The sequence below is a fragment of the Perca flavescens genome, chromosome 15, assembly GCF_004354835.1.
Source record: "Perca flavescens isolate YP-PL-M2 chromosome 15, PFLA_1.0, whole genome shotgun sequence".
In the NCBI taxonomy this organism is placed as follows: Eukaryota; Metazoa; Chordata; class Actinopteri; order Perciformes; family Percidae; genus Perca; species Perca flavescens.
Window position 1 is genome coordinate 24,612,435 of NC_041345.1, and position 21,662 is coordinate 24,634,096.

Genomic DNA, 21,662 nt, shown 5'->3' on the forward strand with positions numbered 1-21,662 from the left:
CGGTGCCTATGGGGAAAAAAAGTTATGACATTTTTACTTCTGGTCCCACCCACTTCTTAACGAGCCAGCCCAACAGATGTGGATGCTCAGCAACAGTAGGAAGAGAGAGAGAGAAAAGAGGAGTAAGGGAGGGGAGCGATAGGCAGAGGGATGACCAGACCTGATCCAGTAATAGAAGAGTGACTTCACTCATTCACTTTTTCCACGAAAGGGAAGGTTTCCAGTTCACAGACGGAACTCCACATAGAAAGAACACAGGCAATAAGTGATGACACTGCTTTTCAAAGTGATTGTCTTGATGTGGTCTGACCTCTTGTTGTTGACGTCACTGTGCTTGCCACATTTCTAAATGGAAGTGTTAAAGAGGTCACACAGCAGAATTAAAATGTTCCTCTATTTATATCTACGGCCAAAGATATGTATTGAAGCCACTGGTAAGTGTAAGTAGCTACATTTAAAAGATACAGTAATCATGAAGTAAATGTTGACAATGTAAATGTGATAAATTGATGGCACCATCGGAGTTTAGATTGGCACCCTATAAGCCTTGCTTTCACTATGCAATCCTGTCTGCCACCAGGTACGACCTCCTGGTAAAATGAAGGCTTGATTTCCGGCACAAAGGAAGTGCGTCAACCATTGTGCAACTACAACAGGAAAAGGATAGCGCTTTTGTTTTCCACAGTATCGATCACCGGGAAGTGGAAATGGTGGACACTGACATTTTCTACTTTAAAGAGTATTTATTTCATTAAGGATTCAGAGAGAGGCTCAGTTTCCTGTTTTCTTGACTCCACGGATACTCCTTTTTTCACCAACATGGAACAGGTTCCATTCCAATTCACACACATGAATTTGAACCAAAAAATAAATCGGTTCAGATCCCGAATAGTTGGTTCCTAGCTGTAACAAAAAAAAAATAGCAGGTTTTCCTTGACCTCAAAGTGCGTACCTTGACATCAGTGGCAGTGTCATAGTCTGCAGGTTGGAAAGAGAGGATGGAGAAAGGAACAATGTTTACCTTAGTTGTGCATTGTGCAACCGCCTCCATTGAAGACACATCCTTGATTACAAATGGTTCTGCTCCAAACTGGTGGAAACGGATTCCTCAGAGAAGTGAACCTGAGGAAGGCCACCAGAGGTGGTGGAAACTACTGTCCCCAAATTCAAGAATTAACTTTCACACGTAACTTTTTTGATTAAGTGTGACTTTGTACTACTTACCTATTAGGGGGTGGCAGTATCTCAGTCTGTAGGGACTTGACTTGGGAACCGAAGGGTCGCTGGTTCAAGGTACGGACCAAGTACAAAGTGTGGACTGGTAGCTGGAAGGGTGCCAGTTCACCTACTGGGCACTGCCAATGTGCCATTGAGCAAGGCAACAAAACCCCAACTTATGTGACATTTCTCCATTAGTGCATGTATAAGGTCCTGTGTGTGTATTTCAGGCCTGTGTGTAATATGTAACAAAAGATTGGACAATATAATTTCCCCTTGGGGATTAATAAAAGCCTCTCTTCTTCTATGAAGGTAAAGAGCCAGTCAATTAGATATTTTTTCCACCACAATAATGTCTTGTCATTCATATTCATAAAAAGGTCATAACTGGCTCCTTCGACTGATTTGCAAAACTCTGGGGATTCCGGTAAATGTGATATATTTTCATGTGGGCGGTGAAAACTTGGACGCTGTAGGGTACTGTACTTCTGCTGATTCCTGCTGCTGAAAGCTAAAGCTTGTAGACAATCTGGGTGTGGAACATGAAAGAGAAGCATGTCCCCCTCCCTCGACAGCCACAGTATGCCTGAGATTCAGCAGGGCTTCAGTAGAGCTGCTCAGAGGCCAACTGGCCAACAGCAGATGAGGGGAAACCTCCAACTGTCACTGCGGGAATGTACGCTATGCTGTAAAAAAAAATAACAAGCTTGGCAAGGGATTATTATTGGTGGAAAACATAATCAGAACCTTATACTACTTGTTTTTCCTCAATAACACATCAAAGTAAGATTTGACTGCATTTAAGTGTCATCTCTACCTGTTAACGTTTGGATTATTTCTGATGCCGGTGCTAAAACGATACTTTTAAAAAACGTGCTGGTGCCTGAACAGTGTCTGGACAGATACTTAAAAAAAAAAAGATAAAACAAAAAAAATGGAGCACAAAACAAGTCGGCGACATCGAAGGCATCTTGTTAATTGCTAAGGCCATATGGTCAAATTTAAATGATTTATTTAAAATGTAATAACTTTTTTCACCAGTTAATTGCTGTTAAATGAGGGGAAAAATCACTAGATGGAAAGGGTATTTTACTATAACTTTAAATGCACCATAAGACTTTTCAGTTTCAAGTAAATGCACCATTGTCCCGCCTGTTGTTTTTCCAACAATGGCAAGCAGTGGCCATATAATGCAGCAGGTTTGTGTCTTAAACTTCAGACTGTTGTACGTAAGTCCGTTTCGGAGCATTAGAGAACAGCGCAGGCATTTAAGTGGCACCCAAATCCACGTTGCTATTTGTTCCGGTAGATACTGGTCGTTTAGGCACTGGTGCCTGTAATCTGTTAGCAGACTTGTAAAAAGTTTTAATACTATGTTGTCTGCAGATTTCAAACTGCCGTACGTAGAGACACCCCTGGGGTCCGTTTCAGAAAGCAGGTTTAGTGAAAACAGAGTTTGTTGACACAGCGCTCTTTCATTTCCTCATTCATTCATTCAGTCTGTACCAGGTGCATTTTAGAGCAGTTGGGTTGGTTTATTAACCATGTTAGGCAGACTATAAAACTTTTGTTTTTCTCTCAAAACATGGCATTTCCTTTTGTCGATGATCCCGTTGATGAAGAAGCTGTATTACTTCGCAGGGAGTTAAACATGCGTCAGGAGATGATATTGAGGCCCCGACTATAGATGCATTTTCATCTCCAGATACTAGCCTACCTGTTTGAGCGCTATTGTTTTTCTTCCCAGTCTATCAGTTATGTAGCCTACATAACCTTATCCGTCCTCATATCACTATCGTCACCCATCGTGGATATGCTCTACATCCCAGCAGATTATTTGTGTTGCATTATGTTTTTTAGCAAATGGCAGTTTTCTTTACAACATTGGTGATGCGCAGCATATTCGTAAAGCCACTGTATGTAGAGCCGTCAGAAGAGTGTGACTCGTGAAATGTTTTTGTGGTGTTCCTCGGACACAAACCAGTAAGAGCCATTAAAAAGGAGTTCCACAGTATTGCAGGTGAATGATGTAAACCCTTTGAAATAAAATAATATGAATTATAATTCTGGTAATGATGGTGCTGCAGCCTCAGAATGGGATTAGTAGACCTAGGACTTTTTCGCCCGCAGGATTGCACCTAAATTAAATAGATTATAGGTTCAATACCATTTCACCAGTAATATTATGTTGTATTGTGTATTGTGATTAAATATATTAATACACTATATTGGAACTTAAGCATTTACTCTAGCAGCAATTTTGTCCCACGCAAATTCTCTCTCTTTTGCAGCAGCCGCAGTGTTGCTTTTTTAACGAAATACATGGTCAAACTCGCTGTATGTGCGAATGACTATTTCCGCCGACCAGTTTGTTTGTGGTCGTTGCCGTGGTGAATCATAGTATCATGGCTCCATTCATGCTGCCTTTTTATAGTGGTGGGGGCATTTTTAGGCCTTTATAGACAGGACAGCTGAAGAAATTAAAGGGGAGAGAGAGGGGGGAATGACATGCAGCAAAGGGCCGCAGGGTCGGAGTCGAACTTGGGGGCCGCTGCGTCGAGGAGTAGACCTCTATATATGGGCGCCCGCTCCACCAACCGAGCCATCCGGGCGCCCTACTCTTGAGTTGATTGAACCAACTCAAATCAGCTCTTCTGGAACCAAAAACTCAGAGTTTCCCATCTCAGGGTAAATCAGCTCAGAGCTCAGGGTTACCATCAATTTCCACTGGATGCAGAACGTCGACGGAGTCATTAGGTTTCCGTTAAAGTCAATCTGTGTATTTCCACTGACTGTGGAACGTCTGCGTCCCTACTCCGTCCCAGTTCCGTCAGTCCGCAGCTCTCCGGAGCAGATACGCAGAGCTTCTATTTTTGACTGACGACGAAGAGCTCCGCAGCAATTCAGCACACGGCAGATAGTGCGGGACAGGAAGTCGAGCACAGAAACAAAATAAACATCCCGTTAATTTTCAAAATAAAATCCACCGTGCTCATGGCGGATCATATTTTCCCTGCACTACAACTTGAAAACACAGCACAGAGCTGTTTCCCCTCTCCTCCTCTGGATGGAAACTAACTGTTGTTGGTTTTGTGGTTCTATTCTACCTTAATTCGCGAGAAATTGTGGGTCCTCGTGACGACAGCTGTCAGTCATGGCCGCAGCCGTTCCGCAACAAATCCGGACCCGGTGGGTATTGGCGGACGGCGGAGCACGCAGCCGACACACAGCGGAGCCGGTCCGCAGCCTTTCTGCATCCAGTGGAAATCCCCGGTTAGACTCAGAGTTTGTTAAACCTCCTTCCTGAAACGGGTCCATGATGCTACCTGACTTTGGGACCTTCTGCCGTTTTAATGGGGATAGAAGTCTTGAATCAAATAACACAACAGAAATGTGATTTTATAAAATAAACACACTTTAATTATGACAGCGACATTTTGGAACAAAACATAAATAACTGGACGTTATTTACGCAGTTTCATGAAGACACCACGGGCATAGTGACTGTAAGAATCTGGGGAAAAGAAGACAAGAACAAAGTGTACAGTATGTTAAGAGAAATAATGTGTAGTTTTTAGAGATGCACCGATTACAACTTTCTAGACCGATTGCGATTTTCTTTGAGTTAGGCCAGCCGATACCGATTTTAGCCGATTCTGATTTAATTTTTTCTAACCACTTTACAGGACACACAAATATTTATTTTCTATCTTTTGTTTAACAGAAAATGGATCACTATAAAATAGAACTATATAAATTACTCCTGGTGTGGGAAATTCACACACATCTAAAGTGCAATGTTAGAACCATTTCCTTCTTTTCGTCCCTCCACGCCCTACTTTTTCCTTGCAGGTGTTGCATATTGCAAACTTGTTATCTTCTGCACACACGCTGAATAATTCCCAAACAGCTGACATGTTGCAGGTTAATTCACGAGGTTCCCTACATGTGCGAGAATAGCGCAGACACGCGCTTCATACCGCGAGTGGGTACGCGCAACACACTGCGGAAAAGTTGAGAGAAAGGAAAAAAAGAGACTGTGCTGTCGCGTGTGTGTGGGCGTCCTTGAGAACTGTAACTCGTATAACTTATGTTGTCAGTTAATTGTAGCACTGAGCGGCATATGTCAGACTGACCTGCCGGTCGCCGGTCATAGCCGATCACGTGAAAACCGGCCGGTCTATCGGCGCATCTCTAGTAGTTTTAATTAATTTATAAACCCCTGGACTTGAATGGCTCAGATGTGTTTCAGCAAGGTTTCTGCTCTTGTTCAAATGTTTCTGCGCATTCAAATATATATATCTTTTACAAAAAAAGCTTCCATTTTATAAAGTGATAGGGACATAACGACCAGTATCATAATCTGAAGTTATCCGAGTGTATCCTTAGTACATTCATGTGGATTTTTTATTTATTTAGTATCTATCTTTTCTTTTATTGTCTATATTATTTTGTTATTTTATCATCCCGTTTATGATGTATGTTGTGTGTGATGTGTTTAAGCTACTGGGATCTTGAATTTCCCCTTCAGGGATCAATGAAGTACCTACCTACCTACTAAAGCTGGGCGATTTTTTTCCCTAAAAATTTTTTTAATAAAAAACTCGATTTACGATTTGATTCGATTCCCCCCCCGCCCCTTCCATTTAAAACAAAATAACTGTGAACTGTAAATATATTTTAAAAATATATATTTAAAGTGTATCAACATGAATTTTTCCCAGCCCTACTACCTACCTACCCAAATGAAGTACCTACAGTACCTACCTCAATGAAGTATCTACCTACCTACCTAAATGAAGTATGTACCTACCAACCTACCTCAATGAAGTATCTACCTACCTACCTACCTAAATGAAGTACGTACCTACCAACCTACCTACCTACCTACCTAAATGAAGTATCTACCTACCTACCTAAATGAAGTACGTACCTACCTACCTCAATGAAGTATCTACCTACCTACCTAAATGAAGTGCACTGCCTGCCTGCCTCAATGAAGCATCTGCCTACCTACCTAAATGAAGCGTGCCTCACCAACCTACCCACCTGCCTCAATGAAGCATCTGCCTGCCTGCCTAAATGAAGCACGTGCTCACCAACCTGCCTGCCTACCTGCCTCAATGAAGCATCTGCCTGCCCACCTAAATGAAGTGCGTGCCTGCCTGCCTGCCTCAATTAAGCATCTGCCTGCCTACCCACCTAAATGAAGCACGCACTCACCAACCCTGCCTGCCTGCCTGCCTCAATGAAGTATCTACCTACCTACCTACCTAAATGAAGTACGTACCTACCTACCTACCTACCTCAATGAAGTATCTACCTACCTACCTAAATGAAGTACGTACCTACCCACCTACCTACCTCAATGAAGTACGTACCTACCTACCTACCTCAATAAAGTATCTACCTACCTAAATGAAGTACCTAGCTACCTACCTACCTAAATGAAGTACGTACCTACCTACCTAAATGAAGTACGTACCTACCTCCCTCAATGAAGTACGTACCTACCTACCTACCTCAATGAAGTACGTACCTACCTACCTTCTTAACTATCTATCCACCCACCCACCTACCTACCTACCCACCAGTTTGGGCCTGTTAGTGTGCAGTACACACATTACTTGTGTGGCTTTTGTGGCTTGTGTGCGTGCGTTGTACCTGAGTGCTGTTGTTGTACTGGGCCACACTGTTCTCCTGGTGGATGATGAAGGGATGGAAGATGTCCAGATGGAAGAGTGAGGGCCGAGCCGTCACCACCAGGCGGTCCTCTCCGACGTCCAGAACCAGAGAGCGGGACGACGGCTGCAGAGGAGACAAGTTGACCCAGCTGAGACTCTGCTACACTCAGTGTCTCTGCATCTATCAATCATGTACTGCAGAAGATGTGGTGACGTAGAACTTGACATGACAACATCATATGCTGAAGGAGCTCGTCTGACTGTGTTTTTTTTTACATAGATTAATACGGCGTGGATTGGCAAAGAGAAGACTTCATCTGAACCGATTATTTATTTACAGAAAATAGGATTCTACAGAATTACAAATGCATGTTTAATGTTCATACTTATTCTGGATTACAGAGGAAGGATTTACTTTAGGAGTTACTTTATGCTGCAAATATCTTTATGTAAAGAGAAACTTAGATTACAATCCAAACATAAAAACATAATGGAATATATTGCAATAAGGCTCTCAGGCACTCTGTATTGCTTTCATCTATTTATTCTCCTGTAGATCGACTTTTCTAATTATATCTGAGTCAGCACACATGTAGCCTAGGCATCATTTACTTCTCCCTCCTGTTTTCCATCTTTTGTTGGGGACGAAACCTCCTTAAATGTGCATATGACAATTATTAACCTCAATGATACATTAATTGATTAATTGAACTGTTCATGTTCAAAACTTTGTGCACATTCAAAATATATCTGTGTTCTCTGTGATTTGGAAAAGTTGTGATATTTTGTAAAAAATAAAGTAATAATAGGCTATTACAAGAATAAACGAGAGACGACAAGAGTTTATGTACATTAAAAGTCTGGGTAAGGTCTGGACACACTTGCCAAGAATAAGAAAGTCCCAACCTTTGACTGATACTGTGTGTGTGTGTGTGTGTGTTATTTGTCTCACCACTCCGGGTAGATTTATTTCTGCAATGAGGTACTCTGGATCACCAGCTGGGGGCTCTACAAGCAAGGTGAACTGTGGTCTGGAGATGGTGAGGAAGTGGAAAAGATTAAAAACAGACACGGAGAAAGACAAAGCAGAATTGGAAACACAAAGAAAAACAACAGTGGTAAAAGCTATGAACCTGTCGCACAAGTTGCTCTGACTTTGAATAATACGTCAAAGAGGCAGATAAGAAGAGCTTTACCTTTTGGCTATAACAGTGGAGCTCTCCCTGTAGGAGAAGAGACAAAGTGGGAGATAGGAGCATGTGATACAAATCACAGAAATCACTGACAAAAAACAACAAAAAAACACTGCTGTTTTCGTTCAGCTAGTGGCATTAGTCAATACGCTGGAAATTCCCACACTAGTTATGGTGTAATATAGTCTTTGTAGTGTTATAGACTTTAAAGATAACAGGAGCCCTGCAGGTCGTAAACTACAACCATACATGCAATTATCCTGATTTTAGGAGCTTTATCTTATTAAAGTTCATTTTATAAGGCGAAAGAAACTTAAAAAAATGAAACGTGGCAGTTTTAAAAGACATGTGTTTGTGATTGACCCTCATCAAAGCGAGATTCCAAAACTGTTTACTGTGTCTTTGTGGAAAAAACAGATGCCAATATGCATATTTGTTTCTTTTCTCCAGATGACTTGATAGAAGAAGAAAAAAAAAAGAACCCTGCAACAGGCTCCGGATGTCCCTCGTGTTTTGTCACTCAGAGAGAGAGAGAGAGAGAGAGAGTCAGACGGACGTACTGAGGCTGCAGCTCTTGAATCACTGGCCTGCTCTTCGTCCGGATGTTTTGCTCGCTAACAGAACCCAAGAACTTTCTGTTCTTCAGCACCTTCCAGTCTGCAGAAACGCAAAAAACAAAGTTAACATCTGCTCTCAAGAACACACACACACACACACACACACACACACACACACACACACACACACACACACACACACACACACACACACACACACACACACACACACACACACACACACACACACACACACACACACACACACACACACACACACACACACACACACACACACACCTCTACTTAGCTCCAGATTGTATTTGTTCTCCAAACCCTCTAAAGACACCAGGATAACAAACTGCTGGAACAAGGGATCCATCTACAAGACACAAATACACATTTCATGTTGTTACACATTTGGAAGGTTAGGACTTTTGTTTCTTCTCACCGAGCATCTATACCACAGCCGACAGGAGGCTTAACAATATTTACGTATTGGCATCTGTTGTTTAAGCGTGGAAAATCAGAGAAGATCGCCACAACCCAGATGATTCAAAGGAACACAACACGCAATGACAAAGTTCGATGTTTCACATTTACCTCAGCTAATTTAAAATAGACAACAATTTTATTTTCTAAATTTCTAATTTTTTTTAATTTTTTTTATTCAGCGTACTATTGCAGTTACTGCTACGGTAATACAAATCAAATTTCCTCTGACTGGAAGCACACATTCACATAATATTCTAATATATTGTGAATATGATCTATCCTCAAATTCCTCAACTAGTGAGGTCACTGATTGAGAATTCCAGCCCAATTTTTCATATGTGCTGCCCACTGGTGCTACCTGGGCAAGAATAGCCTGCTCAGTGGCTTGTTTGAATTTGGTTGACCAATCACAACAGAGAGGGCCAGCTGACCAATCAGAGCAGACTGGGCTTTTCAGGAAGCAAAATTACGAATCCCACTATGGCCAAGCCCCGCCCTACAAAGCAGCTCGATTGGTTGGGGTTAGGCATTTCACCTCGAGTGGTTAAGGTTAGGGTTAGGGGATTGGTCAGGGGATAGGACCTGTACATGTAAGCATGGACGCCTGGCCAATAGTAGTGTGTGAACGCTATTGAAGGGCGGGTCTTGGCGTGGCCATAGTGGGATTCGTAATATTGTTTTCAGGAAGGCGGGCAAAGAGCTCAGACAGAGACACATGATTTATGAACATCAGGGCCCAGTTTTTATTTAAAGTAATCCAGTGGGATTTCGGATTGGATCAAATCTTGGAAATGGGTTTTTCAAAAGCAAAAGAGGGATTGCAAACCAAAATCAGATCACATAATCAGAGTTTAAATTTGATCTGGATCAAACCTGCCTTTTGGGTTTTTCAAAACTTTGAACTCGGTTTGGGACTTATTTGATCCAAAAAAAACAGGATTATCCTGATCCCATCAGAAGGGTGGATCCAGTTGTGATTTTTTCGAACCAAATAAAATCAGTGTTTTTTTTTTTTTTTTTTAAGTGAATGATCACAAAATCAATGTTTACTGATGATATATACATTTCTTCATATTTGAAGCTTATGTGTAGCATGTCACATATAATGAGATATGGTAAACAACAACAAAAAAAAACATTATAACAAAATAAAGAATGTAAAATGTTTGTTTATTACAGTTTTTCTCTTTCTTAAAATTAAAACAAACAATGGCTATTTGTGGCCACTGGTATTTTGCCTACCTGTTGTTCTTTGCTAAGCCAGTAGGCTACACTGTTGGCTCCATTTAAGGCTCTGGTAAACAAGAAATTTGGTATTTGTCCAACAGTCCATTACATTACATTACAGTCCAATGTTCCTTTAAAAACACTGGCATAAAAGTAGTAATTTGTCAGGGGGCATGAATGGGCTCCTTCATCAGTGAGTGGAGACAGCAACGAGCTGTGTGTGTGTGTGTGTGATCCTGGATAGAAAAACATGAGATTTCCAAATCTGTATCAATTTGATCCAGACTGGGCCCAAAGCATGTAACCCTATTCTAGTAGACCCCCAAGAGTACAAATATGACACACACACACACACACACACACACACACACACACACACACACACACACACACACACACACACACACACACACACACACACACACACACACACACACACACACACACACACACACACACACACACACACACACAGGTCATGTTTGTAAATGAGAAGTTGTTCTCAAACAGTTTACCTGGATAAATAAAGGTTAAATAAAATAAAAAACACAGACACACACACCTGGCACTTCTGGAAGAACTCCTGGTTGATGACCACATCATATGCTGTGCAACCCTGAGAGTCTGAAACAGAGTAACAGATGTGGATCAAGTGGACTGTGAAAAGGAAATGGAAAAGTAGGCCTAACTGATAAATATTTAAAGAAACAAAGCGCTACATTTGAGAATGGAATTTGGTGTAGAATAGCCCATCTGCCACCCTAAGTCAGTGGAAGTGGGGGAAACTATCCCCCCCACTGCTCTCCCATTTTTGCATTTTGAACAGGGACACCTTAGGCCCTCGTTTTTTCTTTTTTTTTAAGTTAGCCAATATCCCTGTGGCCCCACTCCTGGCTCCGACCAGGATGTGATGAGCCCCAGCTTGCAGTTTTTTGAATAACCCTTTAGGTCCATGTAAGCCTCAAAGAAAACAAGTTCACATGAATCACTTGGCGTGAACTTGAAGAGAACATCATCTTCTTTTGTTTGCGTGCAGTGCCTCTGGGAGTACTCATTTCAGAGATTATGGTGACTACAAAGGAAATGTCTACACATTACTCTTGTGCCAGAGTTTAAAGCCATGGTTAATTATTTGAACCCAGTGGCCTAAATAGAAGGGAGGTTTAACTACAAGACTGCAAACCACCATGGAAGCTGCTGCCACGGAAAGTGCCATTACTAACATACCCTGACGTGCTAAACTCATTCTGTACTGTATGTTTCTTGCAGTGATACGTCATTACATTTAAATAGTTTGGCAGTAACACTAACTTTGGGGCCGACATGCAGCAAACAGCGCCGGGTTGGATTTGACCCCGTTCCGCTGCCAAGCACTCTGCACGCTGTGTGAGCTAGATGTTGCCCTGACACCAGCTTTGTGAAAGATTTAGGCCCTTTTTATTATTTGGACAATGAATCATTTTCTGTTGCACACTGAAAAGGTCAGATGAATAAAAACGCCGCCAGCGTGCAGATTTCTGTTCAGCGGGTCAGAGTTGAACTGCATACCAATGGAATGGAGTACAATGAAGAAAATGTTACACTTTGAACTCCGAATGAAGTCACTACAAAATGTAGTATGTGTCGTGCGACTTTAGTCACATACTGTTGTCTACTTCTGCGTGTGGCTCGCCGAGGCTCATGGGAACTCTGAAGCCGCTTGGATCTTCTGACTGGAGCAGCTCCACCAGCTCCTCTCTGGAGAGTTCAGGTGGCAACGGGACAGAGTTTGACTGACAGATGTTGACAAAGACCTTCTGCTTGCCTGGCTCTGAGACAGTCTTCACACACATGCCTAAGACAGTGGGGTTGGGGGGTGGGTGGGGTGGTGGAGGAGGAGGAAGGGAGAGAGAAAGATCAAGAGAAAAAAAAAAAGCCAGTCCCTCCAGGATTTTGCAATGGCGCCAATTCGCGCCAATTCAACCAATCACTGCGAATTTGGTGCGATTTGCAATTTTGACCAATCACCGCAAACTTTTCTGCAAATTTGACCAATAACCTGAAGTTTCCCGCAACTTCAACCAATCCCAGCAGTCCCACGTGCACTCTGAGAGCCAATGACCAAGCGGGAGTGAGAACGGGTTGATTTTACCAACAAAACGTACAGAGGAAGACCGTGCAAAACATTTCAGACCGTCCTGCCAACCTGTATCTGTTTTAACGTCAATATAGACTCTAACGATTTAAAAGTCGCTGAAGTTGCTGCCGTTTCAATCCTGGCTGTCGGCTCTCTGCAGCGGGTGGGGCTGCTGCTCCGTCCGTCCGTCCGTCCGTCCCCGCGCAACTGGCGCTTGCACACACACCCACAGACACACACACACAAACAACACACACGGTGGATGCAGGAAAAAACGGAGATGAGATGTACACGATGGCCTAAATTGAGGACAGCTACGCTCGATATTGTAAGTGCAATGATAAGTTAAAGTCCAATAAGTACTTTATCAAACCGTGTGAATGTGTGTCCCAGCCCAGGATAGGGAATTAACTAACCATGTAAAGATCAACAAGCCACTGACACATATGTTCAAATTTGATTAATTCAAAAAATTATTATTTTTTGTCTTAAATCCACCAGCCATTTTCATATTATACCAACATTTCAATCCAATCCAATCCACTTTATTTATATAGCACAATTTAAACAAACAACAAGGTTACCAAAGTGCTTTACAGAGATAAACGTATAAAACAAAAAGGAACAACAAAATAAATAAAATAACACTAACAATGACAGCGACAACGAAGACCACAGCAGCTCTCACGGTGAATCAAAAGCCAAGGAATAAAAATGTGTTTTTAAACGAGATTTAAAGGTGTGAAGGGTGGGCGCACCTTTAATGTGTCGTGGTAAATCATTCCACAGTTTGGGAGCAACTGCTGAAAAAGAGCGGTCGCCTCTGGTCTTCAGTCTGGTCTTGGGCACGTTCAGCCGCAGCTGATCCCCAGACCTCAATGACCTTGACGGGGTATAAATGTGCAAGAGCTCAGAAATGTACTGAGGTGCCAACCCATTTAGTGACTTAAAAACAAACAATAAAATCTTGAAATGTATTCTAAAATATACAGGGAGCCAATGGAGTGAGGCCAAAATTGGAGTGATGTGTTCATGTTTCCGTGTTCCTGTTAGCAGACGAGCAGCTGCATTTTGGACTAACTGTAGGCGTGAAAGGGAAGTTTGGTTCACGCCAATGTAAAGTGCAGTAGTCCAAACGGGTCGAAATAAAAGCATGAATCACTTGTTCAAAAATTTTAAAAGATAACACAGGTTTAATTTTAGCTAAAAGCCTCAGGTGATAAAAACTGGATTTAACCACCATGTTTATCTGCTTGTCAAGCTTAACATCACTGTCAATTTTAATGCCTAAATTGGTAACAACTATCTTTACATATTGCTGTAGGGAACCAAGGTTTACGGGAGTGGAGTCACAAACCCGGCTGGGTCCAAACACAATGACATCAGTTTTTTCTTTGTTTAAATTCAAAAAATTAAAAGACATCCAGGTTTTAATATCCTTGAGACATTCAAGTAAAGGAGTCAGGAAACCATTTGCATCTTTTCTCAGTGGTATGTAAATTTGCGAGTCATCCGCATAAATATGATAGGAAATACCATGTTTTTTAAAAATATTTCCAAGAGGGAGAAGGTACAAGGAGAACAGTAGTGGTCCAAGAACTGAGCCTATAGGGACTCTACATAGAAGGGGAGCTATAGATGATGTAGAGTCACCAAGTTTTCCAGAAAAGAATCGGTCAGATAAATATGATTTGAACCACTGCAGGGCAGTATCATGGATGCCTACTCAATGCTCTAGGCGAGAGATAAGAATGGCATGATCAATTGTAAAAGCAGCAGTAAGGTCTAAAAGCACAAGAATAAAAGCGTCCCCACGATCTGTAGTTAATAAAAGATCATTAAAAACTCTTAAAAGTGCAGTCTCAGTACTATGAAAAGCTTTAAAACCAGACTGAAAAATATCTAAAATACCATTTGTATCTAAAGAGGATTGCAATTGTGCAAAAAAACAAGCAATCTTGTCCAAAAAATAATGTAAAAAATTCTCACAGACTTCAGAAGAGGCTTCCAAACAAGAGGATTGGGGTGAATTTAAAATTGAATCAATATTTTTAAAAAGGGCACGTGGTTTGTTTAAATTTTGGACAATTTGTTCTTTTAGATATCTAGTTTTTTCAGCTTTCACTATTTTTTGATATGTTCTCCAGCTTTCCTTTAAAATTTCATAAAATACATGAAGCTTGTCTTTCTTCCACCGACGCTCTGCTCTCCTGCACTCTCTCCTAGCTGCACGGGTAGTGTCATTAAACCATGGCTCAGATTTAGGTTTTGGTTGCAAAACTTTTAGAGGAGAAACAATATCAAGAGTGCTAGCACATGTAGAAAGAAAGGAAGAAGTTAATTTATCTGTGTCAGTTACGAGACCAGTATCAGACTGAAATGAGTTATGAAAAACCCACTGAGCCGCAGTGGTCGGCTTAAACACACAGCCTAGGTGTGCAGGGGCAATTTTTTCAGATTTAAGACAAGACAAAGTAAAATCAAATAAAACCGGCATGTGATCGGAAAATACAGCATCCTGTGTCTGGATATTTAAAATGGGCAAACCATAGGATAACACAAGATCTAACGTGTGCCCCTGTTCCTGTGTTGTTCCACTGACATGTTGAAAAAAGTTAAAAATATCAATCATATCTAAAAAAATCTTTAGTTAGTGGTTTAGAGGGACAGCAAACATGTACATTAAAATCACCAACAATTAAAACTCTGTCATAGTCGGTCATAATACTGGCCAAGAAATCAGAGAACTCTTTTATGAAATGTTTGTTGTATTTCGGCGGGCGATATATCACTGCACATAGTACAGGATCCAATCGGCCTAAGACAAACGAGCTCAATTCAAATGATGAAAAAACAGACGGTGCCAAAAGCTTACAATGTAAGCTGCTCTTTAAGACAGTCGCTATTCTTCCTCCACGTCCAGTGGTCCTTGGGGAATTTAAAAAAGTACAGTCAGAGGGTAAGAGGTCTGTGAAGGCATCTGACTCACCCACGGGAATCCATGTTTCTGTTAAAAAACAGTGCATCCACAGCTTGTGTGATGAAGAAGTCCTTAAGGATGAAAGTTTTGTTCATTACCGACCTTGCGTTTATCAGTGCACATTTGGTCGGTAGAGTCGAGATGTCAGCCGCAAGAGCTGACCGGCCCAGCGGCCAAAGATTGCTGTGGTTCCTTCCACCAGGACTTCGGGAACGAGGCACGCAGGTGCGCAGACCATGTCGCTCCTCATACGGGCCTACAACAGTTATCAACCAGCTGCTAGTTGGAGCAAGGCCGCGACGAGCGACAAGGCGTTGAAAGTAGGGCTGGGCGATAAAACGATAACGATATGTCTCGCGATAGACACGTAATCAATATTAATAGAAAATGCGGTCGATAAAATGTTCGATAACTTGTTTTTCTTCATCAGAAGAAACCAGAGATTGTGAAGCAAGTTTGGTTGCATGAACAAAGGCACTCGCTCTCTGGTAACTTAGCAACGTAGGGAGTGACACTCTAACAGCCAATCATGTAACAGTATCAAGTTTGGTTGCGCCACATCGCTGTCTCGTGTTCTTCAATAACAGAACCGGCGTGGAGTGATAAGTGGAAAGTGAGTGCCGCAGCAAGCGAGGAAATTGTTGATAAAACAAAAGTCAGTATGGCAGTTTTTGGGGATTTTATAAGTGTGACCGTAGACAGACCAATGTCGTCAGACCGTCGTCCCCACCAACACTGGTAATACCATAAACTTGTTTTACCACTTTAGCCGCGCTCACACTTTGGAGCACAGCCGTATTCGCCATCAACGTCCAACAACATCTGCAGCTGCAACACGGCACAAGCAGCAGAGCACCATGGAGAGGACAGACAGCACAAACCACAAAAACAGAACAAAGACTGCCAAGGTAAAACGGCGAGCCAGACACACTGGCGCCATCTTTCCTATGAAATCTTTCCCATTTGTAGCATACTGAGCCTTTTTGGAAAGGTTACTAGGAAATCTCAGCCTAGAGTAATGTTATTCTCCCCAAAACAAGTTTCCTTTTTATTTTTAAAGAACTATACACAAAAAAGGCAAGTTTCACTGTCTCCCGCAATTTAATTGCAACATACAAAAGACATCCCGACTTTTTAATCGCAATTTTTTGGAAATCCTGGAAGGACTGAAAAGCCACAACCACAATACTTCATATCATGAACAAACTGTGTCACTGTCTTGGAAATTTGAAGATTTTATGTAACTTGAATTTGGAGCAACTTACCAGGTTGTGGTCGGATTACTTTGGAGTCTGGGTTTTCAGTCTGCATCTTTCCCATTGTCTAAATAGAAAGCCAGCAGTTGATTAAAGTTAATGGTTTGGAGACACATTGGGGAAACTGTACACCTATTCAGCTAGATCAAAAAATAAACATAGAAAGAATGAGGTATTGAAAAACTACAAGGAAAGAGGAAGGAGTCTTATTATACGTATTAGACATTTCCAGGAAATCCTGCCTCATCTGGAATCAAAAGTGATTCCCAGACTAAATTTAAAATAGACTTAAACCAAAGTATTTAACTAAAACCTAACTAAATAGGAGAGCTGCAAAACAGATTTTCCTGCACAGCCGTTAACTATTACTAAGGATAATGATGTGTAACTGACAGTACTGAGCCAGTAACTTTATGACAATTCTCTGCTTTTGATCCTGTTAAACCATCACCCTGTAATTCGCTCTTGTGTTGTTATGCAAAAAAGTAACCAGTTCACTTTAAAGCAATATTACCTGTAACAGCAGCTGTTGATACAGCTCCTCTTGCTGCTGAAAGTCCATCTCGGAGTTGAGGAGTGAGGAGTCTGTCGTCATGGCTACGGCCAAAAATCAGTTAATGAATTCAACTTTCAAAAACAACATTTAACAATTAAAGGATAATTTGTACGGTAGTCCACGCACTGATCCGACACACACCAAGTAATTCAGCCCAGACAAAAAGTCAACTCTAAAGTAGTTTCACCTGAATAAAACAGCTGTTTGCTTTACAGTGTCCCTCTAAACAGCTCGTATTCTTCATTGTTCAGAAGTAAAAAAAAACTGATAACTAACTTTATCACCTGCTGGCTGCTGTTAGTACTAAATGCATCATAAAGTTGCATGTTAAGCAGCAAAGAGAGTGACTTCTATGCCCAAAACTTATGTAATTCTTGTTTTTAACTGGCATGTAAACCACAGTGAGCCTTATTCTGTGTGCATGACAACCTGTGAATGAAGTGTGGATTTTTCCCAGTCTGTAACTCATTTTCTCCCATTTATTCTCACACCACATAGCCATGTAGCACAAATCCCACATCTCACAATGTTAAAGGTCCCATGACATGGTGCTCTTTGGATGCTTTTATATAGACCTTTAGTGGTCCCCTAATACTGTATCTGAAGTCTCTTTTATATAGACCTTAGTGGTCCCCTAATACTGTATCTGAAGTCTCTTTTATATAGACCTTAGTGGTCCCCTAATACTGTATCTGAAGTCTCTTTTATATAGACCTTAGTGGTCCCCTAATACTGTATCTGAAGTCTCTTTTATATAGACCTTAGTGGTCCCCTAATACTGTATCTGAAGTGTCTTTTATATAGACCTTAGTGGTCCCCTAATACTGTATCTGAAGTCTCTTTTATATAGACCTTAGTGGTTCCCTAATACTGTATCTGAAGTCTCTTTCCCGAAATTCAGCCTTGGTGCAGAACTACAGCCACTAAAGCCAGTCCCACAATGAGCTTTCCTTAGTATGTGCCATTTCTGTGTCTGAAGCTATTAAGCCTCATAAAGTGAAATTTTCATGCCATGGGACCTTTAAACGAAAGTGAAAAATAATTTGTGTATCCGCCTTGTGATTCGGATCCAAACTTTTTCACATTAAGGACCCCTAAACTGACACGGACCAGACCCCCCATTTAATAAGATTTTTGCTTTTGGATGTTTTATTTCACAAAGTGTATGCAACCCATGAACCAAATAGTCACACAATCTGGAATTAGTGATAATACAGTATTTCCCCTCTCAAGGACTCCTGGGGGGTTCCCGGACCTCACTATGAAAAGCACTGGAATAGCTATAAACTCAGGAGGCTCAGCACCAGTGGTGATATCAACCAATAACGTACACGCTATAGTTTAAGGTGGGACACACGCTGTATTTCGGTTAACGTTCGTTTTTTAAATCGTTTATCGATTATAGGAGTTGCTCTTGTCAGACGCGCGTGGGGGTGGGGGGCAAGGTGGACCAACTGCCACTTTGGTCGTTTGAAAGCCATGATGTCTCTCTCTCATGGGCGGGCCCAATTCTCTGGGCGGGCAAAGCAGAGAAAGGGGAGGTAACATTGCTCCTTATGAGGTCATAAGGAGAAGATTCCAGATCGGCCCATTTGAGCTTTCATTTTCTCAAAGGCAGAGCAGGATACCCAGGGCTCGGTTTACACCTATCACCATTTCTAGCCACTGGGGGACAAGAGGCAGGCTGGGGGAACTCATATTAATGTTAAAAAACCTCATAAAGTGAAATTGTCATGCCATGGGACCTTTAAAAGAAACAACTGGGCAGTCAGACACAGAGCTGCCAACTTTTCCAAAAACCTTGAAGTGAGATTTGGTGGGGCGAACCCAAATTTTGCTTAAAATAAACCATTAAATGGCACTTTCTGGAGAGTTTTGTGCAAAGAAATGGAGAAATCGAGACTTACATGATATGTGCAAACCTGCAAACTTTGCATTGTTGTAGTATCAACAGGTATTAGGGCATTTACATTACTGTTAATCAGTCATCACATGATTACACATTATATTACCTTGTTATGATATAAGAAGTGACCCATACAATGTGCCAAACATAATGTGCCACATGAAGAGACAGTGCAGCATATGACAATAGCAACAGCTGAGAAGATTTGGGTCTGTGGTGACCAGGTCCACCTCCCATTCTCTCTCTTTACTACTACAACACACAGACACACACACACACACAGACAGACACACACACACACACACACACACACACACACACACACACAAGTGATTCTCAGTGTAGGCACCAGGGACCCAAAGTTAAATTAACATTGGTCTACCAAAGGGATCTACTAGGACCACTGGAATTCTAAAGAAAGAAAACCACTGATTTACATACATTCTAATCCTTTCAAACTAAATAAATAGAAATAACCATTTTTTTGGACACCAGGGGGACTGGTGGCCAAAGACCAAATCTCATTAGATTAGGCAGTGAGGGAAATTCATTCTTCAATCAAGTTCTTTCCCCACCATAAGGTGCAGCAGAAAATAGACTGAAAAATACCAACAGCAAGACAAAAGACACAGCATGGCTCATTTTGTGCATGTGTCATATCTCAGCCTTTCTCAAACTTTTTTTGTGCCAAGGCCCAGTAATGTTTGGCCCTCGTCTTCTGTGCCATGCGTACATTTTACAAAACATTTAATGAATTATTTACAGTTACATTTAGAGATGCACAGAGGTTCGAGATGCACAATAGTTACCCAAAGTTTCCCAGTATCGCTCCTGAACCCCCTCAGCGTCTCTCAAAACATAACTAGTCGATCACGAGCGGCTCAATAGGTAGATCTATAGATAAACTCATATTTCAGGCATTTGACCGACCGGGTTGCAAAAATGTTTTCTCACTATGGCCACGCCAAGACCCGCTCTTCAATAGCATTCACACAATACTATTGGCCAGGCGTCCATACTGGTCCTAACCCCAACCAATCGAGCTGCTTTGTAGGGCGGGTCTTGGCGTGGCCATAGTGGGATTCGTAATTTTGCGACCGAGTTGACACTTCAGCGTGAGAAATCGGGGGTGTGGCGTGTGAGCGTGTGAAACCTTTCAAATGCGTGTGTCTCACGGCCAATGCGTGACAGTTGGAGTTCACCAAAAGTGGTTTGACATCAATAGGTCAAAAGGGAAAGCTGCAGAATTCATTTTTCTAATGTGTCGAATAGCCAACGTCCAATATAAAACCAACTTCACCACGGTGTCTCATTGTGAGGTTTGTCCATGTTCTGAGAAGTTAGCATAGCTACCTTAATAGCAGTGCATACTAGCACGACTGGCTTCCCTCTTTGTTTTCTATAACCATTTCACTAGCTGCTGTGGGTAATGCGTGTTTACTACGGTGTCCTTCCTCTCTATACACACACACACACACACACACACACACACACACACACACAAAATGTGTTTACCTTGCTTTCCACCAGTGCCAGTTGGTTGAAGTGAGATGTCGCACCGGTGTTCAACGTAGCAACAACACTTCCGATACGGTAACTTTCAAAATAAAAGCACCCATCTCTTAGAGATCAACTTAGAGCCAGATGTATCTCCCCAGCACTGACATGATATATCAAGAGCCTTGAGCTGACTCTGTAGCAGCCGTTGTATTTGTATAGTGTTTTCTGACACTGCTTTGTTGTGCCAATGGAACATCAGATTACACAATGGTGCTATAGGCCTACTTTAGTTCATGCTGTGCTTCAGATGGTGCTGTCAGCAAATTACTATAGGTAATGTGCCTCACTGGCTCACATCTGCAGACTGCTGCTGTGCCATACAGGCCCAAAATGTGTGCATGGAGGAAATTCACTGCAGGATTACTCACAGATGACACAGCTTCCACTAACATGGTTTGAAGATCTGGAGAAACTAAAAATCCTGTAAAAAGGACAGGGATGATAAGGTGTGGCTATAGTGTTGAACAAGGGGCCGTTGTACACATCTCAGATAAAGGGGCACCTGGAGGTGGCCCGTGAGGTATGGTGGCCCTGAATGGAATGTACACACACACACACACACACACACACACACACACACACATATATACACTTGCTGGGGCCAGCCTGCTTGCCTGCCTTCTTAAACTGTTGGATTTTTCAGCTGTATGGTATAGGCACTAAAATATGTTTCTGAAAACATTTGAAGCGAGATATGGGCAATACACATAGGTTTTCAATCCACGTATATGGAAAAATCTATCAAATCCTTGTCAGTGGTGTAGCATTCCGGAAGATGTAGAACTCATCATGCATAATATAATTCAGAGAGGGAGACATTAGAAGGCTATTAAATGAGACAAGGACCACCGAGCACAGGACAGGACTTTAGGGAAATCAGAAGGGGGTTGGTAGGTTAATACAGACAGGATTAG

General features: G+C 41.8%; 1 protein-coding gene across 4 annotated transcripts; it reads right to left on the reverse strand.

Annotated features, from left to right (window-relative positions):
• Positions 1–4,612: 4,612 nt before the first annotated feature.
• pih1d1 (PIH1 domain containing 1) lies at positions 4,613–20,837 on the reverse strand. Of its 4 annotated transcripts, none has more exons than XM_028600598.1 (11): positions 20,704–20,837; positions 17,241–17,323; positions 16,736–16,793; positions 12,020–12,208; positions 10,937–10,998; positions 8,953–9,034; positions 8,656–8,752; positions 8,099–8,125; positions 7,855–7,933; positions 6,883–7,026; positions 4,613–4,732 (listed from the first exon to the last, which is right to left on the reverse strand). In XM_028600598.1, exons 2-11 carry the CDS (start codon positions 17,319–17,321, stop codon positions 4,697–4,699), a joined length of 855 nt encoding a protein of 284 aa, XP_028456399.1. In that variant the 5' UTR covers positions 17,322–17,323; positions 20,704–20,837; the 3' UTR covers positions 4,613–4,696. The 4 variants fall into 4 exon arrangements, with proteins under 4 accessions (XP_028456399.1, XP_028456400.1, XP_028456398.1 ...); XM_028600599.1 differs by lacking the exon at positions 20,704–20,837 and adding an exon at positions 19,998–20,126; XM_028600597.1 differs by lacking the exons at positions 16,736–16,793; positions 17,241–17,323; positions 20,704–20,837 and adding an exon at positions 13,249–15,817.
• Between the last annotated feature and the right edge of the window lie 825 nt (positions 20,838–21,662).